A 24655-nucleotide genomic window follows, 5' to 3' on the forward strand; every position below is an offset into this window, starting at 1 on the left:
AGCAGCCTAGAAGAGAGGGATCTGGGGGTCGTGGTAGACAGCAAGTTGAATATGAGCCAGCAGTGTGCCCTGGCAGCCAGGAGGGCCAACCGTGTCCTGGGGTGCATCAAGCACGGCATCGCTAGTAGGTCAAGGGAGGTGATTGTCCCGCTCTACTCTGCGCTGGTGCAGCCTCACCTCGAGTACTGTGTGCAGTTCTGGGCACCACAGTATAAAAAGGACATGAAACTGTTGGAAAGTGTCCAGAGGAGGGCTACGAAGATGGTGAAAGGCCTTGAGGGGAAGACGTACGAGGAACGGCTGAGGTCACTGGGCCTGTTCAGCCTGGAGAAGAGGAGGCTGAGGGGGGACCTCATCACAGTCTACAACTTCCTCGTAAGGGGTTGTCAAGAGGCAGGAGACCTTTTCTCCATAAACACTAGTGACAGGACCCGCGGGAACGGGGTTAAGCTGAGGCAGGGGAAATTTAGGCTTGACATCAGGAGGGGGTTCTTCACAGAGAGGGTGGTTGCACACTGGAACAGGCTCCCCAGGGAAGTGGTCACTGCACCGAGCCTGTCTGAATTTAAGAAGAGATTGGACTGTGCACTTAGGCACATGGTCTGAACTTTTGGGTAGACCTGTGCAGTGTCAAGAGTTGGACTTGATGATCCTTAAGGGTCCCTTCCAACTCAGGATATTCTATGATTCTATGATTCTAACTTATACAATAGTGTCACAATCATAAACAGAAAAGTACGACAAATACCTTAAGTATCAATGTTCAAATAAATTACTTTTTTTCCCCTTCATTTAAAAAATAAAAGGAAAGAGAAAGCAAGATGTAGTTTGATTAAGGAGATCCTACACCTGGACAGGAACATGGAAGTTTGTCTATATTTGAAAAAAATACCATTTCTTTTATGTTAATGTTCATGTTGTACTTTGTATAAAGCATCACACAGGAATACAAACAGCTTTATGACTATACTGACAAGGATGGAATATCCATTCCATATCTTATGTTACTTAATCACACACCCAAATTCACAACTAGAAGAACAAGTTGTCCTATTTATGCAGATGTGCTTTAGCACAGTACTGCATTTTACACCGAGACTGATGACTACGGAGAATGCCCCTTTTTCACTGGCATCACAAATAACATGCAGAGAGGGGTTCTTCATTAAAAATCAATTAGAGCTTTAATTCCTATTTTTCCTTTTCTTTTTCTCTTTATTATTGCTATTTTGGCACACAAAAATACAATCATTTCCATTAAATAATTCAACTTATGTGTTGATCAGCTATGACAATAAATTCATCAGACTGATAACAACCATAAAAGGTATTCCTCTTCCCATTTCACCTCATTTCACTATGTTTCAATTTCAGTGACTGACTTTTTGTGTATCTTAATGCACAATTAAAGAAAATTATGATCCCTCAGACATCTCATTTCAGTCAACCTTTTACCTACTTTTCTCTCTCTCCATATTAATTCCCTCTTCACATTTTCAAACATACCTCAGAATCTCCGGAAACACATCACCCCAATTTTGTATCAAGGAGATTAATTACAAGATTACAATTCCTTCAGATTAACAAGTATCACAAAAGCATCCTACCCAAGTTCTCTACCTCTCTCTCTAAAATTTATTTTACATGGTTGGCTTTTGTTTATATTTATGTTAAAAAAAAAAAAATCAAAGCACTACCCTGAATAAGTTTCATTATGAATGAGTTTTCTTGTCAACTACAAGCAGATTTGTGTCCATACACACGTGAAAGACAAATGAATCTTCACAATTTAAAGTTTTCAAAGTCAGGAAATCATTGCCATCTACATCCAATCCAATTTCAAGTTCTGCTCAGCAAAGCAGTACCTGAGAAATGAGAGTTACCAAGCATTTTCAGAATAGAGTGCAGCTGTTGCACTATTACAAATGTGATTTTTTTTTTAAAGTTACCTGAGTAAAATCAAGAAGATGGTATAATTTTGTTTCTACTGTTGATTGAATAATCTTTACTTTTAATACAATAATCTCAGATCACTGAAGATGCTCTCTTTTCTCTGATAAAGTACTTCTCAAACTCGCAGATCTGAAAAGGCTGTGTGAATTATCTCTATTACAGAGCTCCCACACAAAGTGGCATTAGGAGATTTACTAAAGATTGACAGAGAGACTAGAGAGCTAGAAACAGAATAGATACACCCAGAGTACAGCAATTCAGAGTTTTATTCAAGGCACTTCGAAGTAGGGCTTACCAATTTTTTAGGTTGAATTAAACAATAATTATTAAGTATGTAAGATTTCAATACATGGAACAAATATTAAAGTAATGTGTTATTGAGGGACATTGGCTTCATGGTAATTGCCTACATACCCCACAGCAAATGCCAACAGTTCAAGGTAGCTGACCCTTTAACTACCTTGCTTTAACCATATCACCACTACAGACAGTTATCTAGACTTTGGATGTAAAAGTACATCCAGTTTCCCCCGAAAAAAGGACAGCATAAAACAACTAACCTTGTAACTTGTGACCTTGTAACTTGTGTTAACTGTTAACCACTTTTAAGTGAAGCAAGATAAACTGTAACTTCAGACACCCCCTTAGAGATCCTGAAAATGAGGCATGACCTTTAGTTCAGCTGCTCTGATTTGAACACCCCAACACAATCCACTGTCAAAATCTCACTTTTGTGTAATGAAAACAAACAGTAGTAAACACAAGTTAACCCTTCTGAAAATCTTTAACCTAGAACCTGCAGAGATGTATTTTGTGTTTTTTTTTTTTTCCCTTCATGTTGGAGCTAAGCAGTAGCTTTTGCAGAAAAAAAGCGCACAATGAGTATGAGAGCTTCCGTGTAGTAGTAAGGTTATGGGACATGAGTAATGCTGTTAGTGAGAAGCAACGGAATTGCTTTGGATCGCAATTGCTGAATTTAGTAGGTTACAACGTTCATTGAATTGAGTAAACTACAGCAGTGTTTACAACTAACATGTACAACATTCCATCCTAGACAGGAAACATGCTGCAAATGATTATAATGCTGATTTGGGAAGTTAAGTAATTATGTAAGGAAGTAATCTTTAAACTGTACTTGGAAAGTATTTTCCAAGTACAAAAAAGTGTGTTCCATGTCACAAATACTGCTAATACTCAAAGACAGTAGGAATCTAGCAATCCACTACCTGTTCTAAAGCACAGGATGTTGATAATTACCGGAAGTTACATTACAACGTAATGTAAGTTACACGACAATTTCTCTGATTACATGGCCAAATACAGTCTGTGTGGAGTACACTTCAAAGAACCAGAAAAAAAACAACTCACATTTATTATTTTATGATTTTCTTCAGACAGCCTGTGAGAGGTCACTCATGCTGCATGCAAGCTAAAACAAGCTGATTTTTTGGTTTGTTAAATTCAGAAGTTTTGTTTTGTTTTGTTTTTTTTTTTTAAATACTTAGGTCTTTGAGTCTACCTTTTTTCTTTTCTTTTCTTTTTTTTTTTTTAATTTACCTTTGAATTCACATACAAAATTCTAATTCACTTCTTCAGCAATAAAAAAGTAGTAATTTTATCAGGACTAAACAGACTTATCGAAAAGTTAAAAAATACTTGTTCCTACCTCCACTTTTGTTCGGTAAAGAATGAGACGCTTTAGGCTGCCCACTTTGGCTATGTGGTTGAAAGCCTGAGGTGGTATTTTATCACATGATGCAAGATTTAATTCCTGAAGATTTGGACATGTTTCAGTAATGACCTCCAAACATGTTTCATTCAGGAAATGGCCACAAGACAACTCAAGACGAACGAGTTCAGAGCCACAAACTTTTAAGAACCTGCAATAAATCACATTAAGTAAAAAATAAATGTGCTTTCTAATGAAAATCTTTGAATCCTGTCACAACTTTAACCATGAAAAACGGGAAATACTTTTTTCAGCAATAAGAATCCTACAGACCACAGTAATTATGCCACATCAATTAATTAACAGAAAACGTGATTAGGTTAAAGTAAATTATTCGTAACCACTCTGAAGAAATTACTTGTGAATCAAATTTGTACAAACTCAGAAGACCAAATTAATGAACTGAGATCAATATTCAAAAATGGTGGTCTGACAGTTAAGGCTGTTTCATCAACGTTTACTTATGCATCCTAGATATTATTCTTTTTGACCACATAAATCTTAAGAAACAAAAAGCTACATAATGCTATGCATGACAGAACGACACTGATGTCACTAAAGCAGCCTTAAAGGAGCAATTGTACCTTGAAAACAAGTTGCAAAAGCATCATCTCAAGGGGAAAAAATAAAGGTTTGTTTAGGGAGGTATTTGTCAGTGACACTAAAGAATAATGGAGGACTTGATATCTCTTTGAAGATCCAAGCTTTCAAACCTTCCCTTTTCCTTATTTTTCATTACTCACTCAAATCTTACTTGCCATTTGTCATCACCCTTCCTGATTCCTTTCATCTTGCACATTACCCAGCTCCTAGGCCTTACTTTCATTATGCAAATCCTCTGCAACGGGGAAAGGAAAGTAGGTTCCAGGGGGAAACCTCCACCCCAAAGGTTTCCGAGAGTCTCCCGAGACCTTGACTGACCTGACCTAGCACAGGGAACAGCAGCACTTCAAGTGGGAGCTTGAAGAAGACAACCTTCAGAAGCCCCTAAAACTTATGAGCTTTCACAAGGAGAAACAAAGACACTGAGGAAAGACAGAAGCCCCATACCCATGGGGGTTTTCTTAAGTATGCCCTTCAAATCAATTCTTCAGTATTTTTAGTGCAACTCCGCTGTCTTCAGAATCTATTTTAGCTTGTAAGAATCAGAGCTTATCAAACACCAAGCACCTGTCTGTTGTTTTCATACCAGATACAGTGAATTCACCTGTAAGCTAGACTGGTGAGCTCTTACAGGAATGTCACAGCTAAAATGACACGACATTTCGTGACAATTAACACCAAAAATCTAAACATCAGACTGCTATTTTAGACCAGCAACAGAGTTCAACACTGTTGTGGAAAAACACAGGATGGAAATTCCCTGGAAATCAGAGTGCAGACATATGGATTCATTGCTGATTGCCAATTAGCCGATTCCTCTCTTTAATGAGTGCTTTAACAACACATTCACACAGCTTCTTTCATCAACAAATTATCAGGTTTGTTTGAATGGTGATATTTTCCATAAAACCTTGTCAATTGCCATTTATTATACCTCTAGCTTCTAATTTGCTAACAGATAAATATTTTATGAACTATTCCATTGCAATAATAGATGTAAGGTTAAGTGCCACATTATTTGACAGGGCTTGGCCATTATAAATATTGGTACAGATCAACACTTCTCCTCCTGTCACTATAAGAAGTTAACATTACCAGGTCAGAGAAACACAATATTAACCTCCTACACTTGGAAAAGAACTCGAAGCTCACCAACTTGGAGAGTTATTATCCTTGTAACATTTTATTTAATTTCATTACATTTAAAACACACAGACAGTGCAAACAGAGCAATAGCAATGAGCACACCACTTGTTCTTCACAGCTTTGCTGTCTTCCTGGAAAAGGTTCTTCAGGAGATATTAAATAGAAAGAAAGGCAAGGGCAATAAGGGACACACAGCAGGGTACACGAACAAGCTGACAGGCACGAAGCGAAGAAATGAACAGAAACGGGAGAAGAAATTTGAAGAAGTCACCAACCAGAACAGGGCAGAGCACATTAGTACGAACTGCAGAGTTCTCCCATTGTTGTTTGCACTTCATAGGCTGCTCAGGGCAGAGGTTTTTGCAAACTTCGTTCCATGCAGATCTCCAAAGCCATAAGGCAAGGTAGAACATGGGGTCTCAGGCTTCCCAACAAAAGTGGCATTGCCTTCATACTTCTCAGACTTAACAGATACTGGATGTCTGGCTGTGACTGGGCTCATTTGAAAACAGTCAACCCCTTCTATCCAAAGCAGTATTTCTCTTCTTCACACACCTCTCCCTTTACTCACTGAAGATTGACTGGATACTATTTATAGTATCTCCTCCTTTCTGCATAGTCATCCATCCCTTTAGTCTTTCTTTTACTAACAGTGCTTTATACATGCAATTTCCAAAGTGATTTCCCTTCGCTCCCTTTGTGATTGTTATGAAATATGATCAGTTAAACAACCTACTGGAATCTGAACACTTACTTTAATTTTGCTAGGCACTGAAACAGACCTCTACCTTTTAGTTCATCCTCATTCTAGACTACAGTATTTCAGTCTTTTGTTTGTTTTAAATAAGAAATCTCTTTCCATCATTCTGCTTACTCTCAAGAACTGTTGTTCGTTGTCTCCCAAGGCCAAGACTTTTTTGTTTTTCTTTTAAATGAAGTCACATTGCCTCCCTCTAAACTATTCTAATCGTTAAAATGTTGTCTTCAAATCCAACATGTATTGAACTTTGTCATCAGATCTTAAAACACTGCATTCAAGTGTGGAGCTTAAGTATCTGATCTTGTGCTTTTCTGAACACAAATTAAGCAACTTCAATAAAAGCATGCAAAATAAACATTATTTAATCTTTGCTTCAGTTACAGCAACCCTAGGGTTTACTAAAACTGTCAAAATTAAAAAACAGGTAGGAGTTTTAAAATGAGAATCCTTGTCAAGTTGTACAATACTCATATTTTTCGTGACTATTAAATGCATGTTGCAGTAGCTACCTAACCTTCCTGCTAGTTTGATTCATAGCAAGCCATCACCAAGTTAAATGCTGTCAAAGCATACCTGTAATAAACATCAACTAAAGATTTCAAATTGTAATGACAACAATTGTTAAAGAAATGTTTCTAGATGTGCTTGAAATGTAAACATTGCATCACAATAGGGAAATTCTGCGAATTCATTCTCTCAGTATAAAATGTTAGAAGCAAGTAAAAATCCTATCACCTTAGGTTTTTCAAGCAAAACAGCTTAAATAAGCCACATTACAAAAGATATAAAGAAACCTGCATGCAGAATTCTGTTTTTAAAGCTGCCATCACCATTTAGGTGTTTAAACGCCTGAGCATCTATTCAGCATCTTGGTATTTACTGCCTCTAATCAACTTGCTCCACTTCTCCTATACAGGTCTTATCCTCTCATGCTGATATTCCCATTGCATTGACAAATTCACCACACCTCTACTGCCATGAGAAACAGTGTTGATTATGTAATATGTAATGCTTTCTGTGAAATCTTTGTTTATTCCCTGTCACTTCGCACTCCTGACACTTGATACTGCTCAAATATTTCATTTCATTTGTCTTTTACTTCTCTGCGTACTTTTAGTTCACTCTAAATCATAAAGTTCAGTTAATTTATATTATACGTTGATCTGAAAAATTTATGATAGTCATTTTTAGCCCTAAGGAGTAGATATTATCAATAAGTAAAAATACCTTCAGCTTTGCCTCAGGATGTTCATATGCCTGAAGCATTCTATCTTCTCATGATAACACAGTATTTGTTTCAGTCACTTCTTAAATTACTCTTTAAAAAGTTTCTACTTTAATATATTTCTGCAAGAAAAAATGATTTTTTCTTTTTACAGTTATTTGTGTGTCACTTTAAAAGATGTAAGTACAAGTTACCTCTTTTAGGTGTCAGAAGAAAACAAATATAAACATTTTGGAAGATATTTTCCAAAATAAATCTCAAGCAAGAGTATCATTTAAACAAACATCTACTAGCAGGAATTATAAGCTAAACAGTATAGTTGTGAGAATTAATCTAACTCCACTGGTTTTCAATTCAACAGTGACAATTTTAACACTAAGTGCTGAGAAAAAAGTGCAAAAATATATAAAACAAAATAAAAAGAGGTTCTGCAAAAGTCAAATGCCTGTTATCTATTGAAGATAAGTTACTCTGGTTTTAGCATTTTCCTGATTTTATACTGCAGCAATTTACAGTGTTTATGAAGTATTTATAAATTTAATTTAGAAAATAACTTTTTCTCCCCACTTCTCCTCAAATGGATGAACACAGGCTAGCCTTAAAAATAACATAATGGAGCTCTTCAAAACAACTTCTACATTTCTATTTAAGTGACTTGACAGCCATTCATGGTTGTTTATACAGCAGCTTACCACAAAATGGATCAATCTGAAGTATCCGAACAAGCAATTTAGGCCAGTTTGAACTCAACCTAGTCACAAAACAACTTTTTATCAAGTAAATCCAAAATAAAAGACACAGCTTGTTACTCCACAGGACACCTCGCTGCCTTACTGAAAACTTGCTTTGCAGAAAGAGAGATGAACATCAATGCCAGGTTCAATATCAGGTAAGAGCCAAAAAGAAGGATGAAGAGAAACCATCCAACTGATTCAGAAACATTCATGCAGTAGGCAGCAAGAGAAGATTTTATACTAATAAATGTAGTCATACATGTCCTCTACTATTACACATAGAGAGAGAAATATATAAATATTTCATATCTTCAAAGGACAACTACAATCTGAAAGTGTGAGCAAGTTTTTTGGAAGATGTAAGCAATTAACTGATAAAACAAGCAATACAATCTCCCCAAACAACTGGTAACTTCTACAATGCTCATATTCTGAGGAGTACATTAAAAAGAAAATTTAATTGTAAGACAGAATTCCTAGGAAATTCAAAGTACCCCCAGTCTTTCGAAACTCTTGTTTAGCTAATAACTCTCCAAACTCAGGCCAGATGAGAAACGTCTAAAAGTTCAAAAGGAGAAACTGTGGGAAGTCATGACTCACATTTCCTGGATTCTTCAATACCCACATAATGGTGATATAATTATTTTAGAACAGCTGACTTCAAGTCAGTGCTGCTATTACGTCAGTAGTGAAGTTAAAACACACACACAATTTAGTTAAGAGATAACTGTTTAAACTAACAGGAAGCCAGATATGCCAGAATTGCAAAATTTGTAGTTCTGAGCTTAGACATTCATTTCTTTTAATACTGCACAAAATTTTTAACATCACTGCACATTTAAAAAAAAGAGTCATGAAAATGGAAAAAGGTCACACTAAGTTTTCAAAAACACATTTAATAGCTACACATCAGAAAACAAACTTTATGACATCAAATTCTCAGTTAAGGTTACATATTTGTTTTCCACATAATGTATCTAATAAGAAATCCAGATTTAGGGAAATTAGGAGAAACATTTGTATCCCGTTCAATTAATTGATGTTTATCTCCTTTTTCTACCAACAAGCACAGAAGACCACAGCATAGCGCTCTTGGATTATACTGTAAACTCTGGAAAAAGGAAGTAAAAGTATTTCTTCACATCATTTTACTACCCCAGGGAAGGCACCCAGGCACCAAAAGAAAGACAACATTTGAATACTTTTCAGCCTTTTCATTCAAAAACAAATGAAAACTAAGACAATTTATGTTTTAGATATATTAAACATTTCTGGTTTTTATCAGTCAAGTTCACCTGCCAGTGCTGATTATCTTAGTTGGAGCAGCAATTTTTGTATAAATGAAGTGCACTGATGGATGCTGTTTAACTGATGCAAACAACCAAAAAAGCAAGAAATTATATGTTAAGGAAGCAGAGAACATGGCTATTATACAGAGAAGAATCTCTGCATATTTGCCGCTTTAATAACCTACAGCATAGTCATATTTTCAACTCAGTGTGAAGATGCACACACAAAGCCCCCATTTCCCAATGGGACTAATGTTTTAAATCATTTTTATGAAAATATTTGCATTTACATTGCACTCCAGTGATTACTTAGGACCCATACCTTGTAAGCATGCACTGTAATCTGTTTATTACTGCAGTCCTACTGATGACTCAATCTGTGCATGGAACAACTGCAAAGATTTTCTTTGTAAGATGGACTTTCTGCAGCTTAGCTCTCATGGAGTCTTTCAGAATTCCAGAAGAAAGCAAAACACCGCTCACCACTGGAAGATGCCTCTCAGTCACTGGCAGTTTGAGGCATGCAAACTATATGCTGAAACAACTTCTGCTTCCATATCTAGGTAAAACTTCTTGCTGTTTTAGCTGTTTGGTGTGGTTTTTTTTTTGGTTTTGTTTTACTCTACATAAGAACAGTTACAAACTTCACAGCAAATCAAAGACATTTTTTGTCTTTTAATAAGGTTTCAATCACTTTTCAATCACTTAGTGACAAACCTGTGCAGCAACTCCACAAAGAGAGCTTGTCAAAATACTTTGTACATTTCCCACTGACCTGCTAAATCCAGAAACAGAAATGGCTCCCCTGTTTCCAGTCCAAGATAAATTCAGCCACTGGATGAGAGTGCAGCGAGACTGTAGGTATTCCAGAGACATGTCATTAATTCTCGCCCAGTAAGGTTGTAAACTGAGATGAATGTACTGCAGAGGATCGCAGCAATGTTGATACAGTAGCTTACAAGTTTGTGCTAGTCTACACAGGTCTGGTACTGTAAGGTGACTCAAAATCAACTGGATGAGCTATATTAAAAACAGAAAGAAAAAAAGAGGCAGATGGTCATACAGCACTTGAAATGCTAAGGCAAAACTGCAACAGAATAAGAAGTGTTCTACCTTCAAAGTTGTTTTTGTTTTTTTTTTTAAACTTAAAAGTAACTTCTCAAATAAATCACTGATTAGCTATTAAATAGGATTGCACTGCCTTCTCAATTTGACAACATACTAAACAAGAAAGGAAAAAGCAGATCAGCATATAAAAGTGACAGGAAGCTTTCAAATTAGAAGTTTTTTTTTTTTTTACCCATGCTAATTTAAACAGCGATATATATGTAAACACTATGTTTACATATTTCCCTTCACAATGTCTGCACTTCCATTGATCAGAACACTGAATTGGCATCCTCTTTCTTCTCTGGATTCAGTTAAGATGGTAGCATATCTGCAGAGTACATGAAAATCATACCACGTCCCAGTTTCCCCACAACTTGAGCTAATTTAGGATTTATTCCTCTGCTCTAAAAAAAAAAAAAAAAAAAAAAAAAAAAGTGTTTTGATTTCTACCTTATATTTCCTCCCCATCCATGCTGGGCTATGCAACTAGATAAAAATTTCAACACATTCAGATCTTCCTTTATGAAGTAATCTCTTGCTGTAATATTTTGAGAGCATTTTTGTTCTATGCCAGACTCGAATTTGAAATGCAAAACCCCTTTTTACCTTTATCAAATTGAATCACCTCAGCTTCAGAATAACCACCAGCCCTTCTCACTAGCACCACTATATGCATTTTTTAATGAGTTATCTCACACTAAGAAGAAATATCCCGTCTCCTATCATGCTCTGGTTTTCCTTCTAGAGCAAGATTAACAAATACAGAAATACATACAAATACTCACTTTTGAAAATAGCAAAAACCTTCAACAAAAAAACCACCCTGCCCTAGCTTAGATAGCTGAGAGAAAACACACCTGAAAAATGAAATATGAGAAGTAATGTTTACTTTACTGTGGCTGCCTTTAACAGCTGTAAGCCCCTGCACTCAGGTTATGTAATTAGAAGTGAACAAGCACTTTCAAGCAGAGTGGGGAAAAAAAACATCTACATTGATTCACTGATTTCATTCAAACAAAAAAATAGTTTAAACCAAGGAGAGTCCTGTGGCCCTTTCAAAATACCATGTTTCATTTTAATTTAAAGACTCGTAAGACAAAACCATCAAAAATTGTAATAAAATGCCTGACATAAAACCAAAGTGAAGCCTTTTTCCAAGCAGACTGTACATCTACAGTAACAATTTATGCAGCTAGCTTCCACCTTCCCTCTTCCCCTCTACTTTTGGGAGAGGAAAAAAATAAGTAAACAATTCAATTTCCTGAAAAGTGAAAAGTGTTACTTCCTACTCAGCTCCAGATTTAGTATTTGGATATAAAACACTCCACATATCTACATACTTTTCAGAAATTTAACATAAAATCCAATGCCAAAACATTGTGCTTGCATATACTCAAGTTTCTCTCAAGCTTGATTTCAAGACTTTCTTCTTCCCTTCTCCTCCATTTTCCTTGCCCCTAAAAATACTCCTGTTTTTTTTTTTTTTTTTTTTTTTTTTTTTTTTTTTTACCTCTGCCTCAGCTTGATACTGTGGATCAGAGCAGACATTTCAATGTAATAGCAATGAACTGCATATACACAGCACAGTTAATAAATTATAATCAAAGTCTGCTCCCAGCTGACATTTAGGTTGTTAGCATTTCAGTAGGAGACACATCAAACTAGGAGCTAATGTAGATATGATCCTAAGTTAATATTTTGATTTTTCCTTTGCTCAGACTTCTGTTTTGCCTCATCTTAAAACACTAACACCATTTTGGCTTTGCAGTAGGATATACCTAAACACATACACATTTTTCTTAGACCACCTTTAAACAATAGACCAGCTTTAAACAATTTTTCAGTATTCTGAAAGACACTTTCCAACTGTTTTGCAACCTTCAGATATCCTGCATTCTGTAAACCAACTAAATATCTTGCATTTTCTCCCTCAGATTTGTCCAATATTTATTAGGTTTTCTAAAACAAACAGCTCAGCAATGAAGGCTGCACAGTTAGCTAGATTTATGTCTACAATTAATGCGGTGTAATAAATGTCTCATACAAAGCAACACAAATTCTGTTCAGTGGAAAAAAGTTACTTTGTGATTTCTGAGCAGTAAAGATAATGGTGAATGGAACTATAAATGCCTCACCAATGTTCCTTTATGCTAACTGATGACTGCAATGGGTCTTTTGTAACATAGAGGACATTGCAACCCTACTCGACCCAAGATGAAATATCTAGAATGAAAAAAAAAAAAAAGAAAGAAGTATCACTGAAAATAAAGTTTTCTTGATTTTGATTAAACAAATATAACAGGTCCCAAATCTACAGGCTAATAACCAGTAATCACTGTTAGTCTGGACTGTCAGAAATTTACGTAGGTGTATCCTAGCATAACGTACAATTTGATAACATTAAGTATGCGACATGATGTGCTGCATTGCGCTATGCTGTGGTCACAGTGATTCTATGAACATCACAAAATTATGTGCTTTGAAAGTTGATCGTATAACACTGCTTCTTGCAAACAACTGCTTTTACTCTGCATTTATGAAAAATTACTGCAACTATTGTTTCACTTTCTTATAAATCAGTCAAAACAATGATACTGCAAAACAGAGGAAAACAAAATATAGCTAATTCAACACTGATTGATCTATCAACAGCAAAAATCAAATAAAAAGTACTTTCTTCCATTTCCAGGTAAAACACTGCACATACCCAGTTTTAGAGATCTCAGGAGATCAATAGATGTTGGAGATATCTAAAAACTGGAGGTTTCCAAATCGCCATTTGCTGAGTTGTAGGGAATTACAATGTACAAATTCACTGCACTATCTGCACACCAAAAGGATCCTGAGTCTTATCTGCCTTTTTTTTTTTTAAATCATCATAGTCCTTCACTGTAGCACCTTAAACATTTACATATATTTTGAATTATAAATTCAAAAACACAACATCTTTGAAAAACCAAATAAATCTCACCTATTGCATCCAAGTTTGCTTGTAAGCTCAGGCAAAATCCCAATCACACACTTCAACACACAGGGTAAAAATTAACCAGGGGTGCAGCTTCTAGTAGTACTTACCAACCAAGAAGTTCTTCAGGTTTGTTTGTTTTTATTAAGAATTGTAGCAAGCAATCACTTATATCCAATAATATTCTTTCTTTGGCTATAGTATGATAATGCAGAACTTGACATGGTCAGAAGACAGCCCTCAAATACTAGTCAAAACTAACATTTCCACACTTCCTGACAATTTCCTCCATCAATTCTTCTATTTGAGCTCTTCCAATATGAAAACACACTGGCCTAAACAAACTATAATTCAGAAAGACTTAAATTATTTGTAATTTTTTGTTCTGCAACTAGATCTGCCACAGCTTAGGCTCTAAATAATTAGAACTGCTCTTATGACATGCTTAGATAAAGGATGAAGGGTACATACACAAAAAGGAAAAGAAAGAAGGCAGGAGTAGATAATAAACATTCTGTGGCTTTTGATATTCCTCAGCATGGTTTAAAAAAAATGTAGTCCCTAGTTCCATGATCCCATAGCTTGCACCAGCAAACACATACACACTTAATAGCTTATATGAATACATGAAAAGTGGGCCTTGCAACTATTTTGCAACATTCCTTTTAAGTCTCCCTTTTCTTCATTCTACCCACATAAAATGCTTTGGTGTTGCATAAAATGCAACACAAAAGCACAGGCTCTGATCTTCTCAGCAATGAAAGGCTGTGAAGGTTTTAACCCCCTTCTTGATTCCAAGAACAGAAAAGCATCACACTGACAGCCTGCACAAATTATCAAGTCTCCAGAAGACCAGGGCTGTAGAGCTGTCTTCTCCATGTGCCGTTGCTCAGAGCCTAGTCTGCTATGGCAACTGGCAGTGCATTAGCCATTGACTGAAGGGAATCTTGTGCCATATGGTTATCAGCTGTTAAAGCAGCTTTTAAGACCCTTGTGCGATTCTCAATTCAAAGAGAGGCATGAAATCTTACCAATTTTCTGAAAGCCTACAAATATTTGTTCTGGAAAGATGCAAGAATTTTGTGATAAAATGCTCCTTCTTATTGCTTCAGTTCTTTTAAGTATCACTTCAGGGATGTATGTCTTACATTTAAGACCAATTTTCCCGGAATGTAAGTGCCAAATCCATATCTAGTGACAAAATTCACTTCCCAGTAGACAAAAACAGCTCATAAATCTTTTAGGCAGATTCAGGAAAAACTGGCTTCAAGGAATGATGAAAACATCGTTTATACCATTTTGTATTGAAAATTTACATCAAAAATGTATTTTGGACTGCAGCATGCAAGATTTCTCCTGCCCTTCCTCCAGAGGAAGGAAGTTCTTGGTACCTGGAGCATCTAAGTGAGTCTCACACTGCACAACAGGTATGCTGCGGCAGGTATTTCTCCAATTTCTTGAAGCCCTGCTTCAGGACTTCAGGTCTCAAGCATGTCTACAAAGATGACTAAGACTAAGGCCTTACTCATTCCACTTTACAAGCAATGCAAGTTGATCAAAGATAATGGGGAGAAAGAGACATGAAGAGGCTCCTGGAAAATCCTTACTCAAATTTAAGATAATTTTGGAGAACAGATGATGAGAGCACAAGTACGCTACAGCTACTAAGGATCTGTCAACACTGCCCATGAGCAGGGAAGAAATATTCTCTCATCCAGTTCATCACTTTCTTCTAAGGAATTCTACACCCCAGGAGCTGAGCATTATTCTCTTGTTGGCAGAAGCTAACTGTACTATAACAACGTTTTTAGAGCACACACTGCAGCAATCAATCCTGAAGAGCAACATAGATTATGCTTTCATAGACTACAGAAGTTTCAGAAAGACACTGAAGGCAAAACAAAGACTGGAAGAACTGTCGTCTACTTCAAGATTAGCATAGAAGACCATTCGGCTTACATATTTTGTGAATTATGTTGGGTAGAATGAAGACGCCTGAAACAGCTCAAATAAGAAACAGCCATGCATGAAGACTAAAGACAGTTGCACATTCATAATCAGCACGAGCCTACAAGAAGAAAAATTTTTCATGTAATGTGTCATAATCAAAATTGGAAGGAGTCGGTGGTTTCCTTACTTCATTACAGAATTCAAACACTTCCAGAAAAATCTGACACTTGTCATTCTTGAAGACAGCATGTAGAGTACTGCTCCCATATCAGATGGGATAAAACACTGTCATACTACAAAGCACAACATTTTTGTTGCTTCAATACCCAAGCATTCCAGCTGGATCAAGAAAGCAGAAAACTGGTACTGCTGCTGTACAAAACCAGTCCAGAAATACCCCTTTGTAGTTTTCTGGTAACTATTCTAGCCATTCAGGTTCTTTAAATCAAAGCAAAATAAAAAAAATGTGCTCAGTATTGATATACCATATAAATGCATTCATGAAACCAAACATGTTAAAAAAATTGATTAAAAAGGTAGCTGGTACACAAAAAGGAAAGCAGAAAAGCACAATAAGGCACATGGAGGCAGGAGTTCGAAGGAGTAACAGGACTACACATTATAATTACTTACACTATAATCTTGACAATCTGTATAATTATGCAGAACAAAAATGAGATTAATCTCAGATAGGCAACTATTATAAAGCAGTTTATCCAGTCTTTTCAAACAAGACTGCCCAGATTTAAATCAAGTTTTCCCTACAATTAATATTGTTGGAATGACAAAGATTTCAAACACATTTAAACATTTTAAGATGTTCTAGACTCAACTACGCCCTTGCACATGCAGAAAACTACTTTCTTTACTCCAGTACAGATATACAAGCAGCAACAGTGAAATATATTGACTGCTATATGGATTCTGTGGAGGAAGAAAACAGTAGTGCTAACTCACGATGAGGATAGTATCCTCATCTGTTATTCCACTGTAGCAACAACAAATAAGCCCTCAAGAACTGAAATAAGCTTTTAAAAGAAGACAAATACACAGGAGAAAGGTGGAGAGAATCATCATATTCTCGTCCTCTTTCCTCTTTACAAGCAGAACAGAAGTCCTGCAGATTACTAGAGCACACAGGCATCCAACATGGCCTTCAGATGCTGAACTAGGGAGCTTAGAAACAAAAGATATAATAAAAACAAAATACTGTTTTGTTAGATCACACATTTCTGAAAATGCCCTGCAATCAGTGACAGTATCTCTCACCACCCTCCTTCACTTTCACAACTGAAACTGATTCAAGACAGAAGCACCCTGAGCATTTGATAAGTTACCTCAGAAAACAAAACCTGGCGTCTTTTGCCAGACTGCAGCAGCCTAAAGGGTAGGAACAGGACCCGAGGTCTGACCAGCAAGTAAAGACTCCTCTCCCCTACATGCAAACCCAGTTTGTTTCTGAGGAGGTGAAGGTGACCATCTCTCTCTTCCTGCTCTATGATACCAGTCTCTGTGAATGGCTACACTCCAGTAAGAGCTTCCAGGTCAGCACACAATATTCAGCAATCATATTTCCAGCAGTTCTAGGTTTTTGTAAGAGATCAGGAAAAGAAACTTTAAGCCAATAAAAGATTTGGAAACAGAAAAAATTAATACATTCTTTTTCCATTTTTTTCCTGTATCATCTTTGTCAAATATAAGGACTAAAAATTATGTGTCTGTACTACTGGAAAAACTAGTGGAAGATTCTAAATTCAAGAGCTAGAAGTTTAAGGCTAGAATAACTGGCAAAAAAAAAAAAAAAAGTACATCAGTGGAGGGATTCCTGAGAAATAAGTGTTGTAACAATGTAAACACCAGCAAACTGACTTGTCAATATCCACCCACTGAAGTAGACTATCATAACTCAGGCATAACTATTCTATAACTGCAGGAGACTCACAAAAGAATGCAAGGAACTATAACTGGAAAAAACAGTCTTGGTTAGTACCTTATATAGAGCACTTTCGCACTCAATTATTAAAACAACTGTATTGGAGCATAAACATGCTTTTCTTACCTCATAAGGCAGTTTGTCAAAATACCCATTAGTCGGCCATTCCCTGAGGGTAACAACGCTGAACTGTTTGTTAAGAGCATCCATTCCACAGCCATACTTCTCTTCATCCTCATCTTCATCAATATCAGTCATATCAATCATTGAAGTCTTCAGTGAAAGCACGGGTTTCTCTTTCACACCATGTAGTACTACTGCATCTAATTCAGTGTAATAGTCTAGAAGAGAACTGTTCACTTCCAGTCGAATTAAGTTCGTGGGGAAGTTTATTTGTTTGATACAAGGTGTGAATTGCCGAGCCTGGGGACCATTCACTTTTGTAGGTGCCTCAGACCAAAGGATTTCCCATCTGTGGAAAAAAAAAATAATAATAATGGGCACAAGTAAGGAATTGAGATAAGTGTAACTAAACCAATTTCTGAACACAGAAGAGTGCTTTTGTCAGAAGCATTCAGAAAGCAAGAAACATGGGTGAAAGGCAAATGAAAATTGTTACATTTTTCCCTAGCCTTGGTAAACATCCAAAGAATGAATTTATCAGGTCACACTAGTTCATAACTGTAGCCTATTTTCTCTGTATTGCTAATTAACAAAATGAATGGTACATTCATTGCCATGCACTTGTGTTAGACTACTGCTATACACGTTCCACCATCTCACAGGTGAGGTTATTGCAACAAATGGACTGAAGATGTCTCGACAATGATCGTATGTTAGTATGCAGGGAACAGTCTTGTCAAGCAACTCAACTACAGTCAGCCAACCTCACAGTTTTCACAAAAACACAAAAGGGAAAAAAAAAAAAAAAAAACACACAGCTCTCACTCATTCACATCACAGTGGTCCAAATTGCAGCATTAACAAATCATTTAAAAAAAAAAAAATCACCTGCCCTTTATCTAACCAGGTAAGCAAAATACCATTTTTAGAAGCATTTCATTGTCAAATTATCTCACTAGTACAATGTTACAGTTAAATATCAGAGAAAATAGGATCTTCAGGTCATCTTTAAAAGGGCCTTTTGCAAAGAATATTAAAATTTCAAAACTGATCAACTAAAATATTTTAATGCTCTCTGTTCCGGTGACAGAAGAAGGTTCAGGGCATGCACAGAGCTTCCAAACATACATCCTCACTTGTACACACAGACCTCAAATCTCCTCCAGTAAATGACAGCGAACCCTGCTGCCAACTGAGTAATCTGGAGAATCAAGTCTTATATTCATTAGGTCTTGAGTGCTCCCAAGCTTGTCAAAAGGCCTGAAAACAGAAACACGCTCTTTATGCATGGGTCCTCATCCAGTGAGAGGATTTTGGAGGTCCTTCGGTCACTAATGCCCATCTTTTCCTCCCCTGTTCCTCATCCTTAAGTCTAGCTGACTAGTAAAAAAGAAAACCTCCAGCAGCCACTGGCCCTTTGACATTACACTTACAGCAATCTCCATACACTCCCCATGCAAAACCCAGACACTTCCTCATCTCTTCCACCTTTCGTATCATCCTGGTCCCAGCTTCAAAGACGTGTCTCAGACTGTCTTATCCCACAGGTCTCAGAGACACTGGGTCTGCTTCCTAGTACCTCAGCACCTCTGCTCCCCCTAACAGACGCCACTACTCTGAGCTCACAAGTGCTGTTCAACACTGACATGTACTGCAGAACACACAGGAAAAAAAATCAAACATGCTTTGCTTTCCAGATCCAAATGCCTAAACTCTGGCCATCATAAAGTAAAACATGTAAAAGGACTTCCATTAAACATAACACAGTATAAATAAGCCTTAGAAGCTTGATATTTGCTCACATTTCAAGGATAGGAAAATTATTCCATAATGGCTGAAACTTCCATTTCACAATGGACATTTTCAGGTATGCACAGATAAATTTTCCTATCCTACATCATGCCACTCTCCATGAATACCTTACAGAAGAATAGGAGGCCTGAAGAAGTCTTCTGTCAAAGGAAAAAAAATATAATGAACTAAAACCAAACATGCAGGATTGGAGAACATATGGAACATCAGCAAGTACCAACACACTAGAGTGGACACCTCTGCCATAAAATTAAGAGGTTTGGTGGTTTTTTTGTTTGTTTTTTTTCTGAAACTTACACTATGAATGAAAATTTCATTAGTTTAGTAGATGAATGTCAACTCATGGAAAAATACAACAGACATAGTCCCACTGTCACACCCTCTTCCATAGGTCGATGCCCTAAGCAAATACCTAATGTTGGCATTGCACATGACCTTTCTTGAACATACCCAGATGACCACCTGATATTTTTCTTAGACACTTTCTTATACCCAAACTATCCTGAGGGAAACTCAAGACTGTATTTTCATTAATTAACACACACTGTACTACCAACTTTTAACTGAACACATCTTAGTTACTGACTTCTCCTTTGGTGCCCTTAAGAAAGGATTAACTAGCAGTAGCACTGGAAAAAAAAAATGCATCTGCAGGCCTACATTCAAATTGCAAAGCAACAACCTCCTTCAGCAAGTACTGCCTTCAGCTCCCAGCCTTTATAATAAACTAGAGAACAGTAAATGAAACACATAGCAGAACTTTTTACAGTCTTGTGAAACTCCACATTACAAACCTGGTGAACAAGGCCAATGACTATTTTTCCACTGTCCTCGTCACACTGCTTTCTTTTTCATCAGCAGCCTACTAACCCATCTTTAAAGGAGTCAGCCGCTGGTTTAACTAGAAAACCTCAAGTCCGCAAGGTTGCTTTTGACATTATTCTCTCCCTTGGTGGCATCACACAGAAAAACAGGCCATAGTAATTGCTCCGAGTCAGGGTTGGTATATTCTTTCCTAGTGTAAGCAATCTCTTAATATATCCATTGCTGTAACTGGAAGTGGCCTCTTCCTCTAGGATCAATGAACCTTGACACTTCAACAGGCTATGTGCAAGAGGCTTCAGTAAGAACCGCATTTCTGCTGTTCCAGAGCATTTTTCATTAAAACCATCTGCTTCAAAACCCTTTGGAAGAAAGGCATTTTGACAGTCAAGTTCTGGTCTGAGGATGTATATCTTACTAGCTTCACTAATCAGGCTGCCTGCATTTGTTCTAAACTTAAGATCCTCCAGAATCTATTTAACCCTAGACAAAAAGAAATTGAATCTCAACAAACACCTGAATAGTAGTCAAAGGAAATTTCCCATTTCTCCCTCTTTGAGTTAATTAGGTTCTCTGAGCTCTCAAAACTCAAGCTGAATCAAATGACTGAAGATAGGACACTGTTTGTCCTCAAGTCTTGCAGATGTACAGTAATGGCTGATCAAAAGAAGTTGCAATGAGAGTGCTTTGATAATAAGCTTTTAACCACCAATGTGCTGAAGTCCTTTACACTGCCATGCAAAGTCTGAGAGGCAGTCATATCTGTACTGTTTTCTCTAGTGAGTAGAGAAAATGAGGACTTTAGCCAAGTTTTTCCATTCAGCTTTAATGAAGTCCATTATAGGTTTTTCTCTACTTCATGAAAATAGGTAGGAACTTGTCCTGCTCAAATTTCTGAAGCCAAAGACTCCATACACTTCCATGGGGGATGAGAGACATAACAAAAAAAAAAAAATCTCCCTCCTTCCCTGCATGAAGGAAAAATACAGCCTAATGATTGTCAAGTTGAGAAACAGACTGGCAAGGTTTGTGTCAAGCAACAGCATGCATTTACTGCCTTTTTTTTTCTCCTGTTTGAAAGCTTTTATGCAGAAAGGAAATAGCTATGATTATGTCTGAGTAGACCTGGTTACTTCCTTAGGAAATACATAAGAAAGATCTTTTGGAAAAGTGGCTTCTAGGACAAGTAAATCATGAGACAAGATTAAACTTTGTCTGCAATCTACTGAGAAGATTTCTTGCATAGTAAAATTTAGATTGGGGTAGAAAGTGAAGGAAGCAGTACATGACCCTCAAGCACAAGAAGTGCCCTTTCCCAAGAAATTCACAACTCAGAAGGCTACCGACTATCACTTACCTGTGATGGTCATCTGGACAAGAGAAAGGTCTGTTTTCCCTGAAGATGTCAGAACAAGAATAAGGATGCAAATGGCTAAAATTTAAGTTGTGTGTTAGACATAGATGAGATACAGCCCTGAAGGTCCCTTACCACACTGTAATGTGTTGATAGTATTAGCAGTGCTTTGGGTGCATTCCTCCAGGATTCACAGGGAACAAAAGGCAGAGCAGGAAGAAGCATCTGAATGCTGCTGTCTACAAGCAAAACACCCATAAGACCACACTACATTTCCAGTTTTACTCCCTTTATCAGAATGTGAGACTTATTTATTTGTTAAATCAAAGACATCTGCCAGCAAAGAAATCTGCAACATTCATATCTGGATTTGGCTTCCAGAGACAGAGCCCATTGACTATATACAAGGAAATTCCTAAAGGATGGAGAGGAAGCTCATCTCTCTTCCTTAGTCTGCTCTTCTGGTTGCAGCAGCTTTACAGGCTTCAACACCTTCAGAAAGAAGAGACCTCACACGCAGCTAACACAGCTAAGCCTGAAAATACTGAGCCAGGCTGTTCATCTACAAAATCAAACTTGAAATTTTGTTCAAAAGAACATCTAGCAATATTCTAAACAACATGAAAAAATAAGTTAAAAAGACGTAAATGGCAAGACTACAGAAGACAAAATGGTGCCACTGGTCGTTCTGGAACTGCTCCCAGCCAGTAAAATAATTACCATCTCACCTTTGAGAAACAACCTATTTAGTATCTGTGGAAAACAAGTTGGGGGAGGGGAGGTGGTTCAAAACAAGCAAACAACAACAAAAAAAAATCCCAATCTACTAAAGAAGCAATCATTGCATAACAGTAAAGACATACTGTGAAACATCACCCCAAGTACTGCCACACATCCCAGATGAGTTAAGAAACTGTTTTTGGAGCTTCTATGAAAACACATGAATGTGGTATCATTATAAAGGTATACTAGATAAGAGAAACTGTCAAATTAAGTTAGAAAAAGACCATGACAAAAGAATGGGGACCATTTTTTCTTTTATATTCCAAATTTAAAAATCAAAGTTATTTTTGTAAAAGGAAAAAGTTGAAAAACTTCAGAAAAAATTACTTCTGACTTGAAAGCTCCCGTTTAAACACACAAAAGCTCTTACTGCTTGACAGCAGCTAACAAAGTATTAGGAGCATCAGAGTGTTTCAAAAGGGTTGATACTGAAGAAGCCGTTAGGGAATTGTCACGAATAAACCTTCTGGGTAGATGAAGAAAAAGGAACAAAAAAGCAGACACTGCCCTCATCACAGAAGCTAGTTATATCCTATCCATCAATCTAACACACGATGAGAAACAAAACATGAGGGTCTCCTCCTTGCTTGGGCTCAGCTCACACCTCTATCAGCTGCAGTGCTCCCAGTACAGCTGTGTGGAGCTGCCTCTTCTGCAGGCTGAAGAGGGACCCACCTTTGTCACCAACCCCAGACCAAGCACTTGCATGTATCACAGGACAAAACCTACATGCTCACATCAGTATAACCATTGCAGTGTCAAAAAAAAAAAAAGGGGGGGGGACGACACTTCTTCACTATAATAGTCTCTTAATCTCACTTCGGTAATTTTTGCTTGGACTTTCTGCACTCAGCTAATTCATTTAAGAAATTTGCACATGGATACTAACATATGGTTGTACAGTTTAACAAGTTACCAAAATTAAGAATACTTCTCACCAGCAGAAGTATGAGTAGCACTAATGAAAAGCACAAAAACGTCTCCATGTGTAAAGACGCATGCTTCTCTGACATTTATGATTTTCAAAAGTTGTTTTATGCAGAGGTGAGTGATATAATGTTTTCTTTTTTTAAAGCAGCACAAGATGAGATGACAATACTCAATTCACTGGAAACTGTGGTTAAAATGAGTTTAAGCATTAGTTAGGCAGAATTACATTCAAACCTGAAAAATAATTTAATGCTTTCTCCTACTCAATGAAGAGTTGATCCCACCCATAAAAAGACTTAAAAAATAAAAAAGCTGTGATTGACAGTAATATCCAATTTACCACCACCAGAGGAACACCACTAAAGACCCTTTTCTGAACACATGCATAAGTCATTCTTTGGTGTGACTGAAGCACAGAACAAGCAACAGAGCAACCTGTGAGCCAACTATGTGGGCTATAGGCATTTTCCTACAAGGATATGTAAAATACCTCTTAAGCAAGAACTGTGGTACACCAAGCCTTCACAGAGCCTCTTGTGGTTTAGGAGCTTTTGAACACAGCAAAGTCTTGCATGTGCTGATGTTTTAAATACTGAGCAAATAAAAAAATATTATCCAGCTGGCTTAGGATAATCCACTAAGCAGAACATTTCCACTAAGCATAACATTTAAACAAGTCTCAGACTTCTTACTCTCACAACAGGTTTGATTCCAGAATTTGGCCTCCTTTCTATTTCAAAGCAGAAGCTGCTGAAAAGGACTTTTTCTAATAACCTGCCCTTTCTGCAGTGGTGTTCAGAAAGAAACAAACCAATAGCCAGCAAATAAAAACCTGTAAGTGCTGGTTTGTTTTTAAATCAGGTGATTTAAAAGCATTACAACAGTCAGAAAGAAGAACACAAAGCTCTGAAAGCTCTCTGAGTAACTGAGACACAGCCTCCTAAGGAAAAAAAATGCTGTGGTAGTTCAAGTTCAACACGTCTGTCAAGCACTGAATCACCTGAGATTATCAACAGCATTCCTACTTCCAGAATGTTATTCTTAGTTGGCATCTCAATTTTTGAAAGGGAAAATAAGGGAAATTAAGCAGAAGACATTCTTGTAACTCTTTATATTCCCCTCCCACAGGTGAGGGAAAGGAAGGAGAAAAAATCCTGCATACATCATGTGAAAAAAGGGTTCCTTCACATTATGCATAAGACATTTGTATCTTTCATAAGTAGGAGACAAACCAAAAGGTACATCTCTGAACAGCCAACTCCTACTGAGGAAAAGTACAAATCCCTCTAGCGCTGCTCTAGCATCAAGACCAGAAGTTACTGAAAATATAGAACGGACAACTGGTCCCAAGGCTCGCTGAGACTGCTAGCCTTCTAAACAAAAATAACACTAACCTACGTAAGCAGAACAGGAAATACTTCTGCCTACAAAGAA

At 37.0% G+C, this 24655-nt stretch overlaps 1 protein-coding gene across 5 annotated transcripts in view; it reads right to left on the reverse strand.

Moving 5' to 3' along the window:
• Positions 1-24655, reverse strand: part of FBXL4 (F-box and leucine rich repeat protein 4) — a 62105-nt gene that overhangs the window by 26941 nt on the left and 10509 nt on the right. For all 5 annotated transcript variants that reach the window (XR_014317075.1, XR_014317076.1, XM_082755597.1 and 2 more), the window contains exons 4-6: positions 17524-17869; positions 10215-10459; positions 3620-3833 (exon numbers count right to left, since the gene is read on the reverse strand). Coding sequence is in view for 3 of the 5 variants with exons in the window: in XM_082755597.1 (XP_082611723.1) it covers positions 3620-3833; positions 10215-10459; positions 17524-17869 (805 nt within the window). In the remaining 2 variants the exon portion in view is untranslated. The remainder of the gene's footprint in view (positions 1-3619; positions 3834-10214; positions 10460-17523; positions 17870-24655) is intronic.

The sequence above is a fragment of the Aythya marila genome, assembly GCF_965140915.1.
Source record: "Aythya marila genome assembly, chromosome: 3".
NCBI classification, from domain to species: Eukaryota; Metazoa; Chordata; class Aves; order Anseriformes; family Anatidae; genus Aythya; species Aythya marila.